The sequence below is a fragment of the Polistes dominula genome, unplaced genomic scaffold, assembly GCF_049000335.1.
Source record: "Polistes dominula isolate Pdom_NZ unplaced genomic scaffold, Pdom_raw_medaka contig_16, whole genome shotgun sequence".
Lineage (NCBI taxonomy): Eukaryota > Metazoa > Arthropoda > Insecta > Hymenoptera > Vespidae > Polistes > Polistes dominula.
The window spans coordinates 4,054,306-4,080,534 of record NW_028301040.1 but is presented as its reverse complement, the minus strand read 5'-3'; the positions used below and the strand labels follow the sequence as shown (position 1 = coordinate 4,080,534).

The following is a 26,229-nucleotide window of genomic DNA, read 5'->3' as shown; positions in this document are numbered from 1 at the left end:
TTGAGTTGGCAAAAACCTACAGGCATGATGTAGGTTACCAGATGGACTTTGGTGTCGACTTAGTACGTCATTCATTGCTCTGACGATAGGACGTGGTGGTGTGAACGGAAATTGGGAGAAATACATTAAATCGTCCGTTAGGTTGGCAGCAGGAAATGAATAGATCGTTACCTATACATTCCTAAAGTATTTCTAGTGTTTCACCATTCACCACTATCACAACGTGCAAACGAAAATTTTCTAATTAATTTTAAATTCAATTCGTCAAATAATATTATGATATTACTTTATATACTTTGAAAAATTTGAACGCGCGTTTACATGAAAATGTTCTCGTTCGTATTATTTATGCGAAACTACTACGTTCAAATTAATTCACATCCTATTTGCATTTATTTTCAAAACGTATATATATATTTAAAATGTATGTCTCGAAATGATTTTTAATTTAAATTCCGACCCCCTTTTTAAATACTTTTATGAATTTTTTTTTTTTTTATATATATATTTTAACATGTTCAACTATTTTTTAACCGTAGGAAAAGAGATTTTCCTTTTGAAATGATCGTCTTCACATAACTCCTCTATCTTATCCGTAGTTTTTGATCGATGCTCTTGGAAACTTCATATTCTAACCGCAAGTAATCTTTGTGTTCAGTACCTTCGTTCGTAACCTTCTTCGGTACACCTGGGTTATGAGAAAATTTCTTACCGATAGGTAAATGCATTCGTTCTATATATGTCGGTACGTACGTACGTACGTACGTGTGAGAGATGAATGGATCCCAAGGTTATAAAGAATTTAAAAGGCCAAGAAGTTCGATTTTGAGGAAAAAAAAATAAAAGATTAATGCACTCGAGATTTTTCTTGATATCCTCGTATACTTTTTTTTTCTTTTTTCTTATTTACTTACTTACGTTTTCGTTAAATTTTTATAACAGGAAGAACCAACGAAATAGACTAATAGAAAAGTTATTGACGTATGTATCCTTCTTAAGAATTATTTAGTATTATTATTCATGATTATATATATATATATATATATATATATATATATATATGATAAAGTATACTTATTCAACATTTGTGATAGTATGAAACAATTTTAGTTTTTAACTGATACGAATTGTAACGTTTAAAATATATACATATGTTATATATAATTATTACGTCAAGCACAATGCAATTATTTTCTAATTAAATAAACAAATGAAATTAATTTGTCCACATTCGGTCCACACTTTTTGTTACGGAAACAATTCTTTTTGCTAAAACGATTAAAAGTTTTTTTCCCTTAAGTAAAGTTTATCTTCATTTAAAATAGCGAGCGTGGATTTGAAATGGAAAAAAAAAATAGTAGGACTAGTTTGGTGGAAAAAAAAAATGTGAACAAATTTTTTAAATCGTCCGTAAGAGAAAAAAAATAAAGAAACATAAAAGTGTGTGTCTGTGTGTGTGTGAGAGAGAAAGAGAGAGAGAGAGAGAAAAAAAAATAAAAAAAAATAAAAAAAAATAAAATCAGAGAATCCACGAAATCGGAATTCTCGTGTGACCGAGTAAATTCTGTTTCACGGTGTAAACTCTATTTCGCTTACGGTTCCTGCCCGGATGCGATACAATTTGTTTCCTCGTTGGATGGAATTCATCCGTCATGTCAAAAAAATAAATAAAAAAAAAAAAAAAGGATTCGTACAGATGATTTTCCGTACAAAGTTCGATGATTGTTAAATTCTGTGTAGCACCGTAATGTGAAACTTTAGAAAATATATTTCTATATATATTTTTTTTAATACTTAATCGAATAACTTCTCACGTTAGGAAAATTCAATGAAATATATTACGTTATATTCATTTATATTTTATACTTCAAATTGAAATATTTGATGTTGAAATATTTGACTAAAAAAAAAAAGAAAAAAAAAGAAAGAACTAAATATTTCTCACTAGTTATAATTTTCGTCGTTTTTTCTTTTTCCTTTTTTATTCAGGCTAATAGAAATTTTCTTATTTTTTTTTTTTTCAAACATTTGTTATTACGATCTATGTATAAAGGATGGAAATAAAAATTCATTGTCTTATTTAATATTAAATTAATTTCATCAAAATTGTCTTTTTTTTTGTCATTGAAAAGCTTGACAAGCAAACACAAAACAAAACAAAAAAATATTATATTTCAAAGTAGATACAATTGACGTTGTTCGAAATATTGAAATGTAATAACTAATTAAATTACTATAAAAATAAATATTAGTAATAATACCATTACTAATAAATAATTACTATAATAATATAAAAAAAATATTACTATAACTATAAAATTTACTAGTTATAGTAAATTTTATTAATAATATAATTTTAAATATAATTTTAGAAATTTTCTAAAATTTACTATAACTAGTAAATTTTAGTCACGTTACCTTATGATTTTTCTTTTATCCATTATCTGATAAAATATTTCAAACAAGAAGAAGAAGAAGAAGAAGAAGAAATAAATATTAAAATATTTCTCACATTTTCTACAAAATTACAAAGCATATTTCTTCGTTGAACGAAATGCTGGGTAGTTTTTAACGTTACCTTATTTTATATTATTTGGAGCGCAAAAAAATGTAAATTATCGTTTACAATATATTTCTCATAGGAGAAAAGTTCGGTAACAGCAACCATTGGTTTGGTTAGTTGGTGGTGATAGTGGTGGTGGTTATAGCAAGCAGCAGTAGTACCAGTTCAACTAGAACAATTTTTTTTTCTTTTTTCTTTCTCTCTCTCACTTCCACGACGTCTCATCGATTCTCAATGTCTCGATTATTCTCAATACGAACAACTGGGTCGCCAAAAAGTTACATTTATATATACATGCCCATTAGATTCAACTCGGTGTTGTTATTTCTCACGATATAAATTCAACACCGTTAGTTACAATACGTTTGGATAATATTTCCACCTCGACCATTGAATGAAAATTTACCTGTCGTCTGTAAATGTTAGAAAACTAACATAATAAAGAGCTCGTATATAACTCGTCGTAGAGTTGATCTTCTTTTACAGCACAGCTGACGTTTTGTATTATAATTATTTACAACGATGATATGGGTAAATCAACTACGAATTTTAATTAATAATAAATTTACATAATAAAGAACGATTATCGTCTTAGAAAACGATCTAATTACAAAATCTATTCTATTAATATTTCATTATTATTAAATAGGCTTCATTTTACTATTAAATATTTCCAAATTAATATGATAATGAATGAATGATTTAAAGAAATAATATTTAAATATAATTTCAAGATAAAACATATAAAAAAGAAAAACAAATACATTGCATGTTATATCAATGAAAAGAAAATATAAATAAAACAATTAAAACAGAACATTATATAATAAATAATTATAAAATATAATTAGAATAAAACATCGTAAAAAATATAATAAAACACTAACGAAATAACCGTTAACTTGAAATTCGTTTATCCAATTTATTTCTCGTTTGATATTTTATTAAGTGTAACACACTTCTCTTCCAGATATTCATACACATTCATTATCATTATGATTATCATTATTATTATTACTATTTTATGATCAGTAAAAAAATAAAAATTCAATTTATAGAAACAATATGAAAGTGATTTAAATCGCACGTTTGGGAAATATGATAGATCGATCTAAATGAATGAAAACAAAAAAATGCAGTTGCATTGCAAGAGTTGAGTTCTCTTTGACGTGTATTCTCTCTCTCTCTCTCTCTCTCTCTCTCTCTCTCTCTCTCTCTCTCTCTCTCTCTCGTTTCTTATCGAACAGGACTCGTTTTATCTCGCGAGCCTCTCGATATCGAAAATCCAATTACGTGGACGACGTTTCTGTGTGCTCCAACGGTTTACTACAGCATAGACATCCTAAATTCGTTTTTGATTTAACCGAGTGAGTGGCTGCTGCTGCTGTTGCTGCTGCTGTTCGGCATGTCCAGAAAAATCGCTCGATAGAGCTTCGATTCTGATTTCTGATTCGGTTACTTCCATCTACGCGAACGATCCTAGGATATAAACCATGAAACGAATTCGAATCGACGAGACGTCAGCGTCCTTTAACGTCACAAAACGAGATTTTGTGGGGTGCGTGGATGATGGTGGTAGTTGGAAAGAAGAAGAAGAAGAAGAGAAAGAAACAAAAAGAAAAAAACCATATAAAAATGAAACCATTCGATTTCTCGACGTTCAATGTTCTTTTTAACAAACTCTTCTAAAAAGAAAAAAAAACAAAAACAAAAAGAAATTCCAATTGATTTTAATCAAACAATAAATCATATTGACTGCTATCGACCTATCGTCAAACGTAATCGAATGAGACAAGAACGAAAAAGAAAAAAAAGAAGAAAAAATAATAAAAAAAAAGAAACGTAAACTACGAACCTAACTATTTTAATCTGATTAATCAACTTGTGGAATAAAAAAAGAAAAGAAAAAACAAGAAAATTACATTGATACGTAAAAACACGCGAAAGAAATTCGTTTTAATATCGAATAACTCGTATAAATCAAATTAATACGAGTTAAAAATTTTTTTTATAACATTTTACAATATATAAAAACAATACGTTGATTAATATAAAAATATTTTTATGTAGTTGAATTTATTTGAATGAACTATTTCTTTACGAAAGAAGGAAAACAATAGTGCTTTAGCAAAATTCATTCGAAATGAGTATTCTTTCATCGTAAGAACACCTGTGCTTATTATGCACATAGTTTGAGATGGTAACGTTAAGAGAAAGAGAGAGAGAGATAGAGATAGAAGAAACTTCGAGTGGAATATACTATACGTTAACTATTACTCAAGTACATACAGCCTAACATATCTTTGAATTGAGCTCATTTTCTACGTTAACCTAAGAGAAACTACTCAGTGTTTAAACTCAAAGATATCAGAATTCTCGCATGTGTATGTACTCAAATACTATTTATAAAAAAAATTATGAATATAAAATTTTGTTCAATCATTTATTTTTTATTCAATCCAATAATATAAATAATAATAATTATTATTATCTATAAAAATAAATGTAAAATGATAAAGAAAGAGAAATTTATTTCCATATTATTGAAAATTCAATATTATTTAAATATAAATCCAATTTTTCAAATAATTAAGCTCGATTTATATCATATCAATAAATTCTCGTATCGAATAATGCATCATTAAAGATAATCCATTTGTTTTCCATTCAATTAAGATAATTAAAATCCCTCGAAAATACACTTCCAATAATATTTTCTATTATCCATAAGTTTCAATATATTTCAATATTATCATTTGCAAATGATTCGTGAATTCTCTCTTTCTCTTTTTTTAAATATAATAGTTCATTTATCTGGAGATTTGTATATTTTATTGAAAAGAAAATTACTTATTAATTTTACATAATGATTGAATACTGAAAATCAAGAATATTTCCGTACGTGTTTTCGTACGTATTTTCATACGTGTTGTTGTAGGTGTCTCATAATTAGAAAAAATCAAAATGAACACATTCTATCCAGAAGGTTTCTATATTTTATTGAAAAAATGATTTACTAGTTTTAAATAATGATTGAAACTGAAAATCAAGTATATTTTCATACGTGTTTTCATACGTGTTTTCGTACGTGTCTCGTAATTAGAAAATAAAATTAAAATGAACAGATTCTATCCAGAAGGTTTCTATATTTTATTGAAAAAATGATTTACTAGTTTTAAATAATGATTGAAACTGAAAATCAAGTATATTTTCATACGTGTTTTCATACGTGTTTTCGTACGTGTCTCGTAATTAGAAAATAAAATTAAAATGAACAGATTCTAATCCGAGGTTTCTATATTTTATTGAAAAAAAAATAACTTATTGATTTATAATGATTTAATACTAAAAATAAACTATATTTCCGTACGTGTTTTCGTACGTGTCTCGTAATTAGAAAAAAAAATTAAAATGAACCAATTTTATCCAGAATGTTTCTATATTTTATTTAAGAAAAAAAATAACTTATTAATTTATATTGATTGAATACTGAAAATAGTAGAGTATATTTCCGTACGTATATTCATAATTAGAAAAATCAAAATAAATCTATGTTCACGAATAGCAATGAAATCGGGTGATGTTTTCAAATTCAAAGGCATTCGCAAATTTGAACGTGTATGTATACGAATATATCTATCCATCTATCTATCTTATCTATCTATCTCTATCTCGTATCTCTCTCCGTCAGAATATCGAGAATCCAATCGGTCCTCGACTTCCACAAAGCATATCCTCCGAATCGCGAGTGTGGTGTGCACGCCCGCCCCCGACATATGTACGTGTCGTCGTCGTGTCCTCGAATGCTCGTAATACTTCGTGCCAAGATTCATACAACGGTATGTCGAGAGCGACGATATGCCCTGTAAAAGCTGGATCCTACTTTCCAAGAGAGAGAAAAAGGTATAAAGAAAAGGAACATTAAAAAAAAAAAAAAAAAAAAAAAAAGAGACAAAAAATAGTTCGACCTATGATGATCGTTCCAAAAGTAAAATCACGAATAATGAAAAGTTATTCTTTTCTCATTTTCAAATTGGATACGTTTTTCTTTTTTTTTTTTTATTTATCTTCTACTTTCTTCTTTCTTGTTTTTTCTAATTCAAAATTGATATATCTATATATATATAAATAAAATTTGATTTTAGAAAAAATCAAAACCTTCTACCACCACTTCGTTCGAAAACAAATTTTAAATATTATTATACCTATCATGGAAAATCTCATATGGTTATTTTTGTGTATATTTATGTGTGTATGTGTGTGACTAAAATATATATTAAAAATATGAAAGATACTTGTGTACAGACTTAACATGAAATATTTTCCAAGATACTATTTTTCTAAGATTAAAAATCTTTTCTCTCTGGTATATCTGAGAAAAGCTGGGTTAAGTTTAAAAATTCATATCTTACTAACCGCTAACGTAAAACAAGCTTCATTTGTGTTACAAAATATAATCAAGAAGGATTATATTATTATTAAAAACAAAATAGATATATACACTAATATAAATGATGTGTTTTACGAACGTAAACATTTTTGTATAACAAAAAATTCTATAATAATATTATAGCACAGATAAGAAGTTTCTAGAATATTTCAATTTTTAATATGTTTAATTAACTTTTAACAAAGAAAAAGAAAATAAAGAATGAATGAATAAAATAAATGACAAAATAAAATTATGGTTCTCTTTCTTGTTCCCTTTCAAAGGATTCCTACCTTTTATCGGTTGACGTAATGAAAATTTGTATGATGTGGCAAAACTACTCTTGCGTACCTTTAATGACAGGCCATTAAAGTTCTTAATGACGGTCGTTCATAGATGAAACACAGCGAAAGTGAGAAAAAGAAAGAAAAAGAAAGAGAGAGAGAGAAAAATAGAGAAAAGTTGAACGAATGTGAGTGAGATGTTATTACGCGTTAGCGTGCATAACGATGTAATTATAGGACGTGTAATGACTCGTTGCGATTGGCAGGAGAAAAAACAAGAAGAAAATAAATTCGATATACACAAAAAACAAATAAAACAAGAAAATAAGAAAGAAAATCAATAAATCGTTTACGATAAAATATACTTAATTTACTTTACATAATAAAATCATACTTTATATACATAATAATCACTTTACACAATAAATGAACAAAACAAAACAAAAATAACTTCAAATACATGAATTACAATATCTCCATAAACAATGACATTTTAATAAACATCTAAAGTGTTATTAGAAAATCCTACTAAAAAAAGTTACATTATTAAGTATGTACGTTACTGAAACGACTATTTTTGATCACAAACTTTTCCCATATGTGAACTCGTCGAAGTGAGTACAAAATGAGATATCCCTCTTTGGTAGGGGAAAATTGCAAGGGAAATTGCAGGAAAACAGAAAAAGAGAAAATAAAAGAGAGAGAGGAAGGGTTGATAAAGGGTGACTCGATATTAGCGAAAAGCCATATGAATAAGAGAGAGATCAAATTAAAAAAACAAAAAAAAGGATCAAAGTAGAAGGTAAAGAAAATAGAAAGGAGAAAAATATGAATCTAGTAATTTCCGATGTAATAATAACCTCCCCCCCCCCTCCTCCTTTCACCAAACTCCCACTTTGCATCAACCTTTTCTCAATCCTCGTACCTTCCTTCTCACACACTCTTTTTCACTCCATCTTCCATTTCTGTTGGTTCCTACCATTTCTTCTTTTGCACGTGCAAAACGAGAATAGGATAAAACGTAAAGGGATATTGCCTTGTATTGAAAGGGCCATTGTACACGACGCAACCGTGGCCATTGCAAAGAAAAAGAAGAAGAAAAAGAAGTTTTGTCGTTGTGTTAAGAGACTTCTTCCTTTTTCTATTTATCTCTCATTTTCTACGACACCCCTTATAATCGGAAAATAAAACTAGAAGAGAAGAGGAAGGAGAGGAGGGAAGAGGAATACTTGCTATATTTGCTTGTATCTCTAAGACAATATTCGAACTAAGGAAACGACGACGATACGGGACAAAAAACTTTTGACGATTTTGAGAAAATGTCGATAGCAGAACGAGGAGGAACAGTGAAAAGAGAAACTCGCGATAACTAAATGAGAAAAACGATAAGGAGAGAGCTATATATATATATATATAAGAATCTTTTTAAATAACAAACGCGAAAGGTAAAAGAAAAAAATATATATAAAAGTATATAAAGAAGAAGAAGAAGAAGAAGAAGAAGTAGAAGAAGAAGGAAAAAAAATATAAGAATTATCTGATGGAAGAATCGATAATTTAATTTACATTTTAAATTTATCGACTAACGTTAACTTTCGTACACAATTTTAATTTGTATTTTTTTTTTCTTATATTTCATACTTGGTATATTGCACGAGTATACTCGTTTGAAAATTCTTCTTTTAACGAAATAACAAAAAAATAAAATCCATCATTTATTTTTAACATAACAATATCGATAAATAATTTAAAAAAATAAAGAATAAAATACAGATTAAATATAGAAAAAAAAATAAAAATAAAAATATAGAATAAAAATAAAATTAATTCAAAAATATAGAAATTAATTAATAATTAAATAATAATAATAAAAATTAATTGAAAAAAAATATAGAATAAAATAAATAGAAAGAAAAAAAAAGGTGTTCTAATAAATCTTTCAGTAGATGACTGTAACACTGGAACCAGTTGCGGATATTTTTCGACAACCTACATCGTAATGGTCCATTTGAGACCTTTGCTAAACCATTTTAGAGCCAAAGAGTAAGAGAGAAAGAGAGAAATGATTAGGTTCACAATGACAGAAAAGACAATACCCAATGGGAATCCGTTGTATGTTCTATAAAACAATCGATGAGTCACCTGGGAATAACGAAATACCAAACGACACTAAAGTTTTAAAACCCACGAAGGAATCATTTTGAAAAGGTATGTTTGATCGTGGCCTCTCGACCAATTTTTCTCTTTTTCTTTACGCCTACGTGTCACTACGTCCAAACGATTCAATTCCTCTTTTTCTGCTTTCATCCATTTCTTCTTTTATTTCTTTGTTTCTTCTCTCTGCAACTGCAAGTTCATTCACGTAAATGTCGTAACCCAACTCCTTTGTCTACGACGACATTCGTAGAACGCATTTTAAACGTTGAAACGTTGCATTCTTAATGCACCAAAACACACACCATACTCACATAGGAATTACATTTCTATTTCTCGATGATTCTCTTTATCGAAGAGAACAAAAATAGAATTGAATTTTGAAAAAATATAACGTTAAAGAGTTGAAAACAAAATTTCGAAATCAATATTACGAAAATAACCAGTTTTATTTCATCGATATATTTTTACGATCATTACTGTAATTTCACCTTTCTTGATTTTAATTTGAATTTTATTTTTATTTCTTTTTCTTTTTTTCTTCACTTTCCAATTTTTGTTTACTTAACATACATATCCACACACACACACATAAATTTATTTCAATATGATTTTATGCAAACTTATTCAACCATTATACATGTATATAGGCGTTAATTTAAACGATCATTAAAAGATTAATATTTTATGTGACATAAATTATATTTTTTTTACTCGGACTTTGACACTTCCCATAAAACGATTTCTTTCATATAAATTACACTATTAAAATTTGACCGTACACATCTATCCGTTCATTTAAATTAAAACTTGTTTCATTTTTCACTATAAAGATTGAATAGTAGAAAATGATAGGCCTTTTGAATAGATTTGAATAAAAAGATTCTTACATCATCGTGAACTTTGATGTTTAAATTTAAGTCATTTCTTTCTCTTTCTCTCTTGGCGAGTTCATCGGTGAAATTTGTTTATTTTAATAGCACGCTAAAGTAATTGTTTACTTTCAATATGAACACACCTTTGCTAATGATGTAACCGTAGCCTTGCATGTTGGTTCATAAAATAAATATTAAAAGACATGTGATCAAATTACAAAGAAAATGACATATATTAGGTGTCCATAATTATGAAAGTGTTCTAAATCAAAATTTAAAAAAAATAAAGAAAAGAATTTATCAGTTATTTCACACCATATTATTTTAAACTAAATTAATTCAATATAATTTTCACGATACTTTCAATGATGAAACGTTAGATATAATGTTTGTTATTTCTATAATAAAATTCATTAAAAATATTCAAATGTAATTCTTAATTTCGAAACAAAAGATTAATAACTTATTCTTTTAAACCATTTTTATAATTATGAGCACATACAAAAAAAGAATTGAAAGAAAAATCGATAGATATGCGTTTGCACGAGTAATGTAGAAAAGAAAATTCGTAAATTATACGATTATTTCGTGTAATTGTGAGAAATATTTCAAAAGAAAAAGAAAGAAAAAAGTTTAAAAAAGAACAAAAAAAAACAAATAGCAGGATCGAGAGAGTTATTTGAAACCACGTTACCTAATTACGTACGCTGAGAAACATGCGACAAGGAGTAAAAAGAAAAATCGTCACTGAAAGTTACTAGAAACTTGCCTAGGACGTTGGCACAAAGTTCTTAATTAATCCTATTAATTAGATACAGTGTAATGCCGGTGCATGCTGTACATGACATGATGGAAAAAGGATGAAAAAGGTTTAAAAAAAAAAAAAGACAAACACAAAATGAGATGGAAGGAAAATAAAGAGAAAGAAAAGGGAAGAAAATAATAAAAAGTATTTTGTATAGGTACATTTTTACATATTCATTTTGTCATGTTATTAATTGATAAAAATTTGTCTACATACGTACTTATTCTTATATATGTATATGTACCTGCTCATGTGTGTATGTACAAATACGTGTAGCGTATTTTACTGCAGTTTGCAGATTGGCGGTGTGTGACGACGAACCACGATATTAAATGCGGTTGTAACTCGTTTCGTATGAATACGGAAATCGAACCAATTCATCCTCATGTTTCGATAATAATTGACAATAATATAACGAAATAGATTGAAAGTAAATGTACAATGCGATAACGTAAATGCATCATATTATAATTCGCGTTATTATATTTCAATTTTGACTCTCTCAATTATGATTAGCACGTATCTAAATTTAACGTAAAGTTCATTGTTCGTTGAGATCATTTTTTATTTTTTTTTTTTAATGTATCTCAATTAATCCTTTTTAAATAATTTCCATAGTTCGCGAGTTTCGAGATAATTTTTCGAACAAAATTGTATTCTTCTGTATTAGCTATTATCTATCTAGATTATTAAAAAAAGAAAAAAAAACGTGATAATATCCACTGGTAATCCCGTCGTCCATCGTTCGTAATCAATAAAAAATTCATCTGACGAATGAGAAAAATGGGATTAATTAATAAAACGTAAAATGCATCAATTTTTCCAGATAACTCAGCATCATCATCCTGTACTCGTTCATACGACCTACTACTACTCGTTCATTGACATTTTTCTAATAAAATTAATCAAACTTTTTATCACACTTTAGCACAAATCCAACCAGATTAAAATATTTTTCACCTATTTTTTCTCTCTCTCTCTCTTTCTATATATATACATATGTATATTGATAATATCTGTAAAATCAAATAACTACATCCGAAAGAATTATATACGGTTTAAAAACGAAACGTGTTGTTAAAGATAATGAGAGTAAATCGTTGCTAAAAAAAAAAATAAAATTAAAATTTTACAAAGGTAGGTAGGAGGGGGGGAAGGATAGAAAAGAAAACGGAACACCGAGTGTATATTTTCTTTTCCTTCGGAAATGAGAAAAGTGAGAAAGAGAACAGCAAATGGAAAGAGAATAAAAAAAAAGTGAGTAGTGACAAAATGAGATAGAATGAAAATAAAAAAAAAAGAATAGAGAGAGAGAGAGAGAGAGAAAATTTACCAACGAAAGGATTTCCCTTAGGAACGCAATTAAGTGTTGTAATGAGATTCCCAGAACGGTGAATCGGCGTCTTTTCGATATAGGTGTACGTTCGTAGACTCATGTGAAATTCGAAAACGATCTAAGTTAAATGAACATTCTTCCTTATGTCTCTAGACTCTCTCTTTCTCTTTCTCTCTCTCTCTCTCTCTCTCTCTCTCTCTCTCTCTCTCTCTCTCTCTCTCTCTCTTTACTTACTCTCTTCCCATTTCTTTTTCACTTTAGAATATATAGAATATATCACAAAAAGAGAGAGTATAAAAATAATATCGAATGTCTTTCCTATACCTAATTAAATTTTCATCGTAACAGGAATGTTATTTGAAATAAATAAAAATTAATATTATAACGTTATGATTTCAATATGTTTTTTTTTTTTAATTATACGTAATTATTTTAACGTTTGTGTATAGTGATATCTCGAAGGGGAAAATTTTCATCTAATGAAACAAAAAAAAATTCGAATTAATTAATACTCAAAGTATGATAATAGGTATATAATGTTTAAAATAATGTATATATGTTAAAATAATTATAAGTATAAGAGTAGAGAACAGTACTGAGTTAATTAATTGTTAATTAATCGAAAAAACTATGAATTGTAATGTAGAAACACCGAGTATATTTTCGGAATACCGTCATCCTCGAAATTCACCTTCAGACTGACACGTTGGTCATCAATCAAAATACTTTCATTAAGTATTACTTATATGACTTTTCGAATATTGAGCATGTGTTCAACAGTAATAATACACCCAATAAAGAGAATTTAAGATTGTAACATTCTAATTTTAATATTTTTTTAATTATAATGTAATTATTTAAACGTTCACATGCAGTGATGACTTCGAGAGTTAAATTTGACTACAGTCAAGTAAATAGAGTGTTTAAGAATATAAAAATAATTGCTAATTAATATTAGCAATATAATTATACTGTTACTTAAAAACACCGAGTATATGTTCAGATAACCGTCTTCCTTGATAATTCACCTTCAGACTGACACGTTAGTCATCTACCAAAATTCTTTTATTAAATGTTGTTTACACGACTCTCCGATAATTTCATATATGTTTAACGTGAATATTCTTTGCAATAAATAGAATTTCCTTACTTGGAAGTCACATAAACAACACTGAATAAAAACAAACTTTCACACACACACAGATTATAATAAACGTGTCTAACGAGGAATTTCGAAGAGGACGGTACGTTGAACTAATACTCGATGGTTTTCGATTACAATATACATTTCCTTCGATTAATTAACAATCATTTGAGGTATATCGAATACTCTCGGAGTATGTCACATCACCACTTATCCTTCCATAAACAAACGCATCTCACAATAATTATCGATCGACGTATCTCATAATATATATATATATATATATATATATATATATATATGATATGTTTGTATATACATATACACAGACGTATAAACTAACACTATACCGATCAACTATCGATCATGGTTTCTATCTCACTCTCTCCCTCTCTCTCTCTCTCTCTTCCTCTTTTCATAAAATTTCAACTCGTTAACTTTACTTAAAAAGAGAGAGAGAGAGTTTCACTCTCAATAAATAATATAAAATATATATATATATGTTATATAACATAACTCTAATACAAAATTTAAGTGATAGTAGATATTATACATATATATATACAATATTCTTCTACATTCTTAGCAATAAATAATGATTTATAAGAAAATTAGTGGTGATTGGTTCAATTGTGCTCCTTACTATATATGTGTATGTGGTAAATGTTAAAGTTTATTAGACATTGTAAAAAATATGAGAAGTATCATGGAAAATGGTTGAAAAAAATGAGAGTTATTTAAAGAGAGAGAGAGAGAGAGAAACAGAATGAACAAACAAGAGATAGATAGATAGAGAGAGAGAGAGAGAGAGAGTGAGAGACAAATAAAAGTGCAAGTTGAAAGGCTGTTCTTGTTTTACTTGCACGTCGCCTCGATTAAATTTCGAAGTAATTAAATTATGTATAAGAAGGTAACGGCCCGTATAATGCCAGTGAGACTTTCCGGGTCTTCCTCGAGTTTCAATTATATTCTTACGGAAGTCTCTAGCATTCCTCGGAAAGCTTCAACCCCCTTCGTGCGAGCAGTTACAAGAGCTTTTCTCTCTCTCTCTCTCTCTCACTCTCTTTCTCTCTCTATATTTTCTCTTCTTTCCTTTCTCTTTTTTTTTTTATTCCCTTTATTCTTCTTTCTTCCTCTTGCTAAATACAATTACGAATTTTAATCCTCGGAGAAAGTAAAGATCAACTTGTTTACCTGGTTTGTTAAAGAACATTTAATATACCGCTATTAATTAAATTTTAATCCGATAATTCTAACTTTTCTATTGAAAGATAAATTTTATTTGTTGAAAAAAGAACAAATTCGGTGGTCTCATGTATCAGTTGTACGAAATGATCAAAAGAAATGGTAAAGAGAGAATCTCCAATGAAAATTCGAATGTCTAACTAAAGGATGAAACATCAAATTTCACGAATCAATTTTCCGATATTACGTTTTTACGTTAAGTAGAAAGATGCACCGTAACTTTATACTTTCCTAACAATTTTGTTTGGTCGAAATTGAGCCCCACGTACGAAAAACTTCGTTTAAATTTGATATTCTGCTCAGTAAAAATGTTTCAATTGATTCTTTATGTTTATACAAAAATCAATATATAAAAAATATTTAATAACATTTACATACGTTTGTTTAATTCTTTGTAACGTCATGTAATTTACAATTAAAAGTTACACGTTTAAAACATCTACATTTTGTTAATTATTTTCTTTTAAATATTTTCTCATAGCATAATTATTAAAATTAACTTATATACCAAAAGTTAAATGTTTCTAATGTAACATAATTTGACTAGACGCCAATAAAAAAAAAAAGAACAATTAAATTACAAAGAGTTAAACACCTATTAACACGTTTTAAATTTAATCGATAACGAAGAGTGTGAAAGGATGGAGAAAATGTTTCGACATTTTTACTGTTTCACTTTAAGTTAAAATAGTTTAAACAAGGTCAGAGTATTTAGTATATCGGATTTTTGTTAGAGTAAAAATTCTTCGATACTATATTGAACGAAAACGATCACACACATTTTAGTCAGAATGCCTCTGGCAAGAGTTTCGCGTAAACTTTACCGTATAAACGACTATTCGAATTCGTTCCAACGTAAATTCGAAGAGGACTTTGGTTCTTGAAGCACGTGAAACTGACGTAAACTGTCCGATCAGTCAAAAACAGAGCAAATAAACCGACCAAGTGGATTCCTTCGTTCGACTGAGATTAAATGACCGTTTCTCATTTATATACCTCGTTTATTTATCATTAGATTTTACAAACTGTATAAATTATTACAAATTTTCAATTTGCAATCAATGCGTTTTAATTACAACTAAAAAGTATACAAACATTTAATGAACAATTGCATTGAACATATTTTTTAGTTACGCGTTGATTAACAAAATTGAACACGATTATTCTAAAACACAAAATCATATGTAAAATATACCGATACTGTGACATTTTTAAATACTTAACATAAAACAAAATTGTAATGTTCTGTTTTACATGAAAAATTTTAACAAGTCAAATTATTAGAATATCTAAAAGAAAGATAAACCAAAATATATTGTAAAATTGAAATAAATCGATTATAACTATCACTTGACAGACTATAAAAGTCATTTGTCACTCGTTCATACAAGATAACCGCATTTTAATTTATTTCTTGACGTAATTTTCCAATCGATAAAATAAATGTTCTTAATGAAATATTCATATTTCACATAAGTTTTTTACAAAAAAAAAAAAAAAAAGAACAAACGTCGATAGAATTTTGTGTACCTATTGTGAATGTGTATGTGTGTGTAATAAATAATTGTGTATGTGTGTAATAATAATAATAATAAATGTATATATGTGTAATAATAATAATGTGTGTATAATAATATATTTAAAATCTATTTTTAAAGTTACTCGTAATCTTTTTATCAAACGATCGAACGATGTTTAAAAATTGACAAAAATTCAATTTTTACACGAAGAAAAATGAACTCGCGTTATTTACTTTTTTTCGAGATTTAATTCTCGATAGAACGCCATCGAATTTATTCGAATCGATATACTCGACTAAAATAAAATCATTATTTTTCTTCTACTACGAAACTACCCCCTGCCGATCATATCGTACGTGAAAACGTTCCACTATTTCTTCCCTCTAGCACTTACTTTTTATCTCTTTCTCACATTCTTATTTTCTCTCTTTCTTACTTTAACGTAACTGAGCATCAGACCGAAGCATGATATCTGTAAACGCAAATTAGATCTAGAAAATGACTGCTTCGCGTTGATCGCATTGGTCCCGGAACACAAAGGCAAGGCAAATTGAATTCCGAGATTGAATTCCGACCAATTTCGACCTAATTTTCGCGACACCTCGTCGTGGCCAAGCTTGACGAGAATTTCAGACGAGAGAGATAAAGAGATAAAGAGAGAGAGAAGGAGAGAAGAGAAGAGGAGTAGGGGAAACTTGCAAAACTATCCGCACATCGTTTGAAATTATTCTACGATCGTAACTCGCTTTGTACGTGAAAGAAGATACAACCTAGACTTGTCGGAAAATCATTAAAATGATCTAAGAAAGGGATAAGATTTTGCAACAACAAAAAAATAATTTGATCAACGATTTAACTCGTGAGATAAAATAAAATGGAAAAGTAATCGTACACGTTTTACGTTATCTACTTTAAAAAAAAAAAAAAAAAAAAAAGAAATGAATTGATCAAATCGGTAATAAAGATAACTTTTTGTTACTTTCCTTTGTTCCAAGTTTCTACGTGAAATAAAAAGAACGATCGTGATTATGATTGGCCGATAAAATAATGGCGAATATCGTTATTATATCAAAGAAGTTCGTGCCATATTCAACGTTGGCTCGAACCTACCCCTTTGTCATAGTTATAGGTTCCAGTATACATCATGCAAACTCACGTGAGCGTATCTTAGAATCGTTGGATTATCCTTTTTCTTGCAAATAAATCGCGTGCGCGTCTTAGTAGATAACTCTGATTATAACTACCATCAATTCGAGAAACTGAATTACTTTCGTGAATATAATAAAAAAAAGAATGATCTACGAATAGTAAAAGGAAAAATATATGATAATGATGTTTAACGATGATAACGAGACAAAAAATGTTGTTCAACGTGAAACATTTCCTCAGTATATATATATATATATATAAATATATATATTTTTTTTTTTTTCTATGAATTTTAAAAGTATGACTCGTTAAACGAAATTATCTGTCAACGGAAGGTTGAAAAATATCGGAGCTCAACATTATTTACGATCGGCAAAGTAAAAAACATATTATTTTAAGTTAAATTGTTGATAAAATTGTCATAGACGGAAAAAGTTGACCCAAAATATTTCCTGAATAATTATTTAAAATATAATATTATAGACCATGAAAATAATTAAAGATAATTATACATAATAAATCTTTATGTTCTCTTTTATTTAATTATCAGACTTTAAGCCTAATATAGGTATGACTCATTCGTGTTTAAAAAACTACAATAACATTTAAAAACGATGAACAAATATATTTCGTACGATTATAGCCAATTGTAGCACATTTGAAATATTTTAACATAAGATCTGTTTTGTTGATCGTATAAAAGAAATAACTAACAATATTAAACGATAAAATTTTCTAATTAAAGTGCATAATTGACGTCGTAAATATTTACTACAAAACATATTGTTCCCTTTTCGCTCATCTCATTAATAATTAATAAGCTCGATAAACATTATAAATGTGTACCATAGATTCTTCTACCATTAATCATCGTTTGCAAACGAAAATATCACGATAAAACATAATCTCCGATAATAAACACGAAAGTATAAGGATACGGCTCGAAATTATGGGAGAAGATATAACAAAACAAAACAAAATAAAAAAGAAAATTAATTTCACATCAGTTATCTCAGTAAATGAGAAAACATCGAAATACATCGAATTATGAATAAAATCGAGATCATAATATAGAGAAATTTTTTTGTTCGATAATAAAAAAATTTCGAGGTCACACTGGTGGTGATCTCGAGTAAGTTTGCGATCAGGAACGTACAGGTGTTCTATATTTTCATGAAGTTAATCCTTTCCGACAGATTGGATAGTTCCGGAGACATCGTTAAATCATCGAAATCGAATCACGCGCGAAATTATTTTCGACTATTTCGATTTGAGTCGTGACAAGGAAAAAAAAACTTATAATACGAATCTCTGGTATAGACACACGTATCTTACCTGTGATTTGTTACACGAAAATAATCTGCTGAACGATATTACTTAAAGATGTTCGATAATAAAAAAAATACGATTAATAGTCAAACTAACGATTAATGAAAAATTTTAAGAAAATTCATTAAATCAGTTTTATAAGAAGACAAAAAGAAGGAGGAGGAGGAGGAGTAGGAACCAAAACGTCAATCTAAATAAAATGTTTTCATTCTCCTACGAAATAAACGTTATTTCTACCAAAAGTTGTTCTTTTTAAAATAGAAAAATAGATTAGATATCATTAAAAGCAGAATCATGTACTAGTTACATTTTCCAATTACCTACGCGAGTAAGTAGTTTGAACCACGCTTCCGTTAAGTCCCTTTTTCGATACTACGACCCTCAAGATATCGACACGAGCTGCTCGTACTTCAATCCTTTCGTTTGACCTATTTTGATATCGTAAAAATCTACGTTAAAATGATCGAAAGAAGAAAGGAGGGAAAGCTTATATTTGAACATTCTCTTTCTACGATACAACGTGTTTGTAGACACGAAGAAGAGGAGGTTGAAGAGGATGAAGAATAGAATAGAATAGAATAGACTAACAATGAGAAAGATTGCGCAAGACGAAATTGACGCTACTCGCTCGTTCTAATTTTAAAGATCGGCTACATGCACTTCGGTAATTTTACCAACTCGAAACAACCACGAATAAATTTATCATTTTATTTCCACTACACCTGTCGATCGTTATTTAAATGAAAATATTCAAAATACATCATAATAATTAACGTTACCGTTCAATTCAAAATTATATATCGATCCTTCGCACTTCTTCGTTTAATAACTATTTTACATCGTAAGTTTAAAAGTAAAATATTAATAATTAAGATGTCTGGGTTTATATGTACAATGTTCAATTTCGTATCAATTTACTATACAAACGAATGCTTTTGGGACATCTGTTGCGCACGTGAGTTAGAACGTAAAACCATAAGGCAGCTTTCACATCAGTATTACGCTCACGAAGTTTTCAGTTTCAACTAGTTTTATGTTAGTTACTTTAAGGTATTCTCACAACGTTTATAAATAGTCAATAAAATTGTTTTATTTTTTAAATATTATTTTGATAATCTTTCGTCATAATATATCATCTTATCAATAATATATTAATAAAGTAAATTCTATTATAATTGAATATCTAATATCGATCTATGTGATGCGAATGACAAAATAAACATTATCGATTTAACGAAGCGAGTCAAGGTTAGACAATAATTATATCGATGAGAAACTATAATGAAAACTATGTTCAGTTCGATTTACTAATGTAAAACAACGTGGTAAAACTAAAAGAATAAAAGAATTATATTTTCAAACTTATCACGTAGAAAAGATATAAAGTAGGAAGATAAAAAGATATCGATGATTACTAAAGAACAAAGGTGCAGATTATCTCTTTGTATTTTACCTGGCTTTGTTTCTCCTCGCGAAGAATGTTTCTCAATTTAAATTTAAAAAACAAAATGTGATACAAGACGAAAGCTTCCTATTCGTCAATTCAAATGCAACAATTCCACGGACCAATCACGAATGCGCAACAGAAGAGTCAGTAAACCGCGCGTTTTTCGACACTTTGCAATGCATTTTCGTAGATTAAAAAAATTCATATTAAAATTGCATAATAAATAACACAAAAGAGAGATAGGAATAAAAATGAAACTGGAAAGAAAAGTAAAGTAAGGTAAAAAATGAAAAAAAATAAGGATATAAATGACTCACCTTTTCGAGGCATTCCTGTCCGATGGCTTTGGGGTCGACCTGAACCTCGAGGATGACGGAATTAGCCTGGCTCACAAGGCACCACATATTTCTTCTTCTCTTGCCACCCAGACAGCTTCTACTTCGTAGAGGAGACAGAGAACAGGTCTTTCGTTACGAATCCCGTGACACTAGTAGAGAAAGGAAAAAAGGAAGAATAGGATACATAAAGGATTAAAGGAAAAAATAAACAACACTCGATGTAAGATGCCCTTGACAGAGAACAGTCGTAGGGAGCGTCTTATGATGATGACAAATAAACAGTAGAGCTCTCCTCCCTCGGCTTGTTCTCGTTCTCAATCCGAAGACTTTGTTGATTGTAATAGGACGATGTCGCGTCCGTTGTCATAACCAGAGATTTTTTTTAAAATGCTCCTACCCGCACATCTGTCACCGCGTATGCGCACGCGACGACAACCTTCTCGTAGGTCGGCAACGTGCTCACATTTCCACCAAACGAAAGCGTCTCGTCGTCTTCCATTTCTCGGCGCGGAATGACAGACTGAGCCTCCGTTATACTTGCTGTGGATTAGTTCGCAAAATCGAATCACCTTCCGGCAAGTATCGAGTGGCGCTACTTGCACCCTAAACGCACTAACGTATCTACAACGCGTCGGCCGCCGGAGGACTGCCGCGCGGTGGAGCGGGGATACGCTCGCGTACCTGCACAGCTGATTCCCCCACCATCACACCGAGTAACTTCATGCGCACCAAAGAAACGAGATGCGTGCGCATACCAATCGCATGCATCTACTAAGCTGACATCTTCTGGCTTATCTCTAATTTGATAAATTTACTGTTTTTAATCACGCCTCATAAATTTTAAGTTTGATAGAAATTCGAATTTACAATATTTATTCGATTAATGTTTTATATTAATTTATTTTAAGAAAATCTATTTTTCTCACGAATTAAAAAACTACATCATGAACCAAATGTCGACACTTTTTCTCTCATATGCATGGTTTATTTCACGCATGCTCCAAATGCAGCGGGTATATCAAAATGTTACAGAGCATGTATTTACATTTTTCAGGGTCACGCGTTTCTCAATTATGCAACCACGAAAATAAAGATTAATTTGTGTAAACTAACCTAAAATAAAATGAAAGTGAATGCTCAATAATGTTTCCACGCATAATGCAGATATTCTAGTAACGTATTAAACGTACAATTTATATTATGATATAAAATATAATCAATTGAAAATTATGGTGTTACCGTTCTTGTTTTTTGTTTCTTTTTTTATTTTGAACATTAATACTGTACAGACAATCAACCAACTTACAGAGACAGGGTATACACACGAGGCAAGCTTACCCCTATCATTAAACTTAACAAAGCATATAATGTTTAAGAAATATATTATGTTTCTACATATTCACAAGATTTACGTTGAATTGGGAGCTTGTTCGTAAACCTGGTGAGTTTGTAAACAACATAAATATATTATGTTTATCCTCGATGTTACAGATCATGGAATGACATCTACCAATATACATTAACATTATACAATTTGTTACCACCACCTTAAACAGTAATAATAAAACATTCGTATTCGCCACTATCTGTCGTCTCTAGGCCTTGAAACGACAGGTAGATGTTTCTTTACCTAAACTTATACCATTCTTATTACTGTGCTATTTCTGTGATTGTATATATATATAATTTATTTATATATGTTGGTGGTTGAAGCTTCAATAATTATATAGTTACAGTTACATTTATTGTCGTGTAACAATTGCGGAAAAGACTCTAAGAATTTAAATACCACCGTCTATGACTAAACAGTATATAGATATTTTCTGATCAACGTAAGACATAACGGTGATAAATATATTTTAAAATATGATATAGCAAAGAATATTTAATGTACATGTATAGCATAAAATGTAATATTTATAATCGTTGAATACATTCCTTAAAGTTTATTATTCAGCGATAAAATTCTTGTGCAATTGTGGTTTAATGTCATACACCAACTCCAAGATTTTATACATTACCTAATTAAATATAATAAATATATATTGTTTTTAAAAAGAATATCAGTTAAATTAAATAAATAAAAAGGTATACGTACTTTATCTTTGTGCACAGAGACGGCTTTATTCATTTCTTCTATCTTTACTCGAGTATCAGCTTCAATACGTGCAGCTACATCTTCTTTTGAACCCATATGCTATAGAAATATATATAGTTATTATCCACAGCTGTATTTTTCATTTAATTACTTTATAATACATATTTTAAACGTGTAATTTAATTTCATTTTAAAAGGCAATAATGTAACTTTGAAAATGTTTAAAGATATTCACCTTGGCTTCAAATCGACGAAATTGTTTTTCGCGTTCCATCCTATACTTTTCAATTTCATCTTGAGCTTCTTCCTTAGCTTTCTTTAACCTACTAGCCTTACCTATAATACATAAATACAAATTCTATAAATATATTTCTTTTCCATTCATATTTAAAATCATATTTCTTTAAAACATATATTATTAACATGTATATATGTATATATGTTAATAATTAAACGATTAAGTAAATATTCATAAAATTGAAACATTATCATAGCAAAGTGACAATAAAATGTCATCTGAAAACTACATCAACCAAAAATTCAGCAAAAAGTCATTAAAGACTTGGATCTTTAAATACAATACAAACATAGTTAAAGATTCCTTATCAAGAAATACAATTTCTTTAATTTTTATTAGAGAAATCTTAATAGATCTTAATAAACCTATACCAACATGATATTGTACATCATATTATCTCATAACGTTGAGTTGCAAATCTGTATCATACATTTATAAAGATATATTTACATCATTATTTATATAAATACAATATCACACACAATATCATTTTTAGCTAAAAAGGGTGTTACACCTAATGACAAAATAATTAACAAGAGTTTGACATTAATCTGTTTTGGACAATCCTTGCCATGGATAATGTGTCACAATTATTAGAAATAAACTCACGTTTTCTTGCTTCTGCAACCTTTTCTGCAGCACGTTTTTCAGCTGCTAAAAGTTGTTGAATACCCTGCGTCTGGCTAGCCATTTTTACAACGAATGAAGTGAACAACGATGTGCCACAAGGAATTACAAATCGATCATATGACTTCTGAGCTTCCGTTTTCTGCCCCGCCTTAAACGATGGCGCTCTACCTCGTGCTCTCACGTGGTTATTCCCCCACACACTTTATCCAATAATTTCAATATACAATGTAGATATTACGTAAAACATAGATCAATTATGTAGAAATTAATAACAGAATTTTTTCAAAGCGAATTAGAACAGGAACTTCATTGCTTTTCTTAAATTTTCTATTATTTCCAATATATAAAAAAATTTATTATTATTATTATTATTATTATTAAAAATTTTATTCTTTTTTTTTTTTATTTTTTATAAAATATAAATATAACACAAATATAATTAATGTTACTACATTTAAATTATTTATATGATAATCTACTTTGAACATTTTGTTTCACATTTAACAATATCTTCTCTTGTCGTTTCTTTTCTTCCTTGAATGCATCTTTGTTGATCTTGCGTTCTATTCTTCTTTCCTAAAATTTCGAGTATTAAATGAAAAAATGTTATACATTAGCATATTTAGAAATGCACGAAGGATACTTTACCTTCCTGTACTCTTTTAATGCTTTTTTCCTTTCTTTTCTTTCTTCAGGAGTTTCATCCTTTGGTCTAACACTTAAAATACTTAAAGTAGATTTCATTGTATCGGCTACAGAATGCGGACCTTTCGATTCTGTAGCATTATTTTGCAAATTAAATTGTGCCAATGCTTTTGAAGTTAATTTTCCTGCTGGGCAACCCAATACATCTTTTGGTATACCAGTTCTAGCATGAACTTTTATTTTGTTTGGAATATTCTAGATATGAAGATAAAATTTGTTAGTATCCAAGAACTTATTCAAATTGCATAATCACAGTAGACAATATTTTTGAATGATTTACCTTTTTGTTCTACAATAAGTTTAGGATGATTATAAATATTACTGTATGTGCTTAGAATACTTTCACAATCCCACTTTTCTGTTTCTCTAGCTTCAACAACTAACTTTTCCATATCATCTTCGTCAGAACTGGAACATTGTTCCATAATTTTCATCCTCTCTCGCATTAGATCAGTTATGTTTTCCGCCTAAAAATAAAAATTATATAATAATGAAATATCTATTCAAATAATTTATACATCAAAGTTATTTAATATTTACATCTTCTTTTTGTAATTGTTCGAATTCTTTGGCGCATTCTAAAACCATATTTGAATCAGGTGCCACGTGTCCTTCTATTTCATCCCAATCTAAAGCACCAATTTCATTATCATCATATACACTGTACATCTAAGAAAAAAGACAAAATTAAAATTATTAATATATTATTTTTACAATGTTAATATAGTATTTATAAGAGATACACACTTGTTCAAACTTTTCATCTAACAGTGCTAGCTGTTCATTTCTTCTCATTACGCTACTGCTCATAGAGTATTCTGTAAATCGTGATTTCGTTTCTTCATCCTTGAAAGTATATTGCGGACCACTTAAACTGCATACTTCATCTTTTTCTTCATCAGAAAGCCCCATCTGATCATTAGATGAAACATCCGTATCTTCTTCTTCTTCGCTACATTCTTCATCTACAAATTTATGCAATAACACGTTCAGTAAATAAAATACAAGTAACTGTATGTGTATCACATTATAAACTTACCATTTTCATATTCTTCATCGTCGAAGCCTTCTTCATCGCTACCTCCAGCATTTGCCAATTCCATAAAATTGTCTTCCAATTCATTTTCAGGATCATCAAAATCAAAATCATCATCCAACGCAGCTGCTATATCTGGATCAACTTCTAATCTAAGTCCAGTAACTGGTGCAGCTTTGTTTAACAAACCAACTTTCTCTTCAACATTTGAAGCAAATACAGATGATGGTAAATTGAGTTTATGATCCTCGCTCTTTTTCTTTTTCTTTAACATTTACAGGCTCCACGTGTACCCATTCAACGTCCAAAGTATTAACATCTTTTAAATGTTGCAAATAATCATAATCATCATCAAAATATATCCCATATTTTTTCTGCTCTTCAATACGTTTTTTCTTTTCTACTGGTTTCTTTTCTAATTTGGTAGCTTGTGTTTCACCAGCTGGCACAAGTACTCTTTGTGGGGCTGTTTCATCAGCTATCAGTGGATCTTTTTGTGAACGATGTACCAAGTGAAATGTAACCGAATTATTCTTGTCAATAAACTTCTTTGATTTTCCTTTCGGCTAATTTTATAAGCAAAATAAAAGATAGAAATTTACTTAACCTATACTCACAATTTGATACTTCCTAAAGTTAATAAAATCTTTCGTACTTACCATTGTTAAAATATATTTTAGTAAACACGATAAAAACTAATAATGTATTTTATAAAAATATAATCAAAAATTAATTTAACTTTTTATTTGTTTTGATTCTTAATGTTTTTGTCACATGTAAGCAAACAGGACTCACGTAAAGACCATGTGTATATGCGATCATCGGGTTAAGTATCTACTATAGC

The 26,229-nt window shown here is 29.0% G+C and overlaps 3 protein-coding genes across 3 annotated transcripts in view; all 3 read right to left on the bottom strand.

Annotated features, from left to right (window-relative positions):
- The window catches only part of dnr1 (E3 ubiquitin-protein ligase defense repressor 1), a 173,050-nt gene extending 151,769 nt beyond the window's left edge, over positions 1-21,281 (bottom strand). The window contains exon 1 of the mRNA XM_015318045.2: positions 20,598-21,281. Coding sequence (XP_015173531.1) covers positions 20,598-20,684 — 87 coding nt within the window. The 5' untranslated portion in view covers positions 20,685-21,281. The remainder of the gene's footprint in view (positions 1-20,597) is intronic.
- A 578-nt stretch (positions 21,282-21,859) lies between these two features.
- On the bottom strand, positions 21,860-23,757 carry Vha13 (V-type proton ATPase subunit Vha13). The gene is made up of 4 exons (XM_015318046.2): positions 23,624-23,757; positions 22,952-23,052; positions 22,717-22,815; positions 21,860-22,639 (listed from the first exon to the last, which is right to left on the bottom strand). The coding sequence occupies exons 1-4, from the start codon at positions 23,703-23,705 to the stop codon at positions 22,568-22,570; spliced, it is 354 nt and encodes a 117-aa protein (XP_015173532.1). The 5' UTR covers positions 23,706-23,757; the 3' UTR covers positions 21,860-22,567.
- On the bottom strand, positions 23,623-26,226 carry LTV1 (LTV1 ribosome biogenesis factor). Its single transcript, XM_089174621.1, is given in 8 exon segments — positions 23,623-24,220; positions 24,293-24,546; positions 24,633-24,816; positions 24,890-25,018; positions 25,097-25,314; positions 25,389-25,641; positions 25,643-25,951; positions 26,045-26,226. Coding segments are annotated over 8 exon segments (1,467 nt in total). The 5' UTR covers positions 26,048-26,226; the 3' UTR covers positions 23,623-24,103.
- Positions 26,227-26,229: the final 3 nt, after the last annotated feature.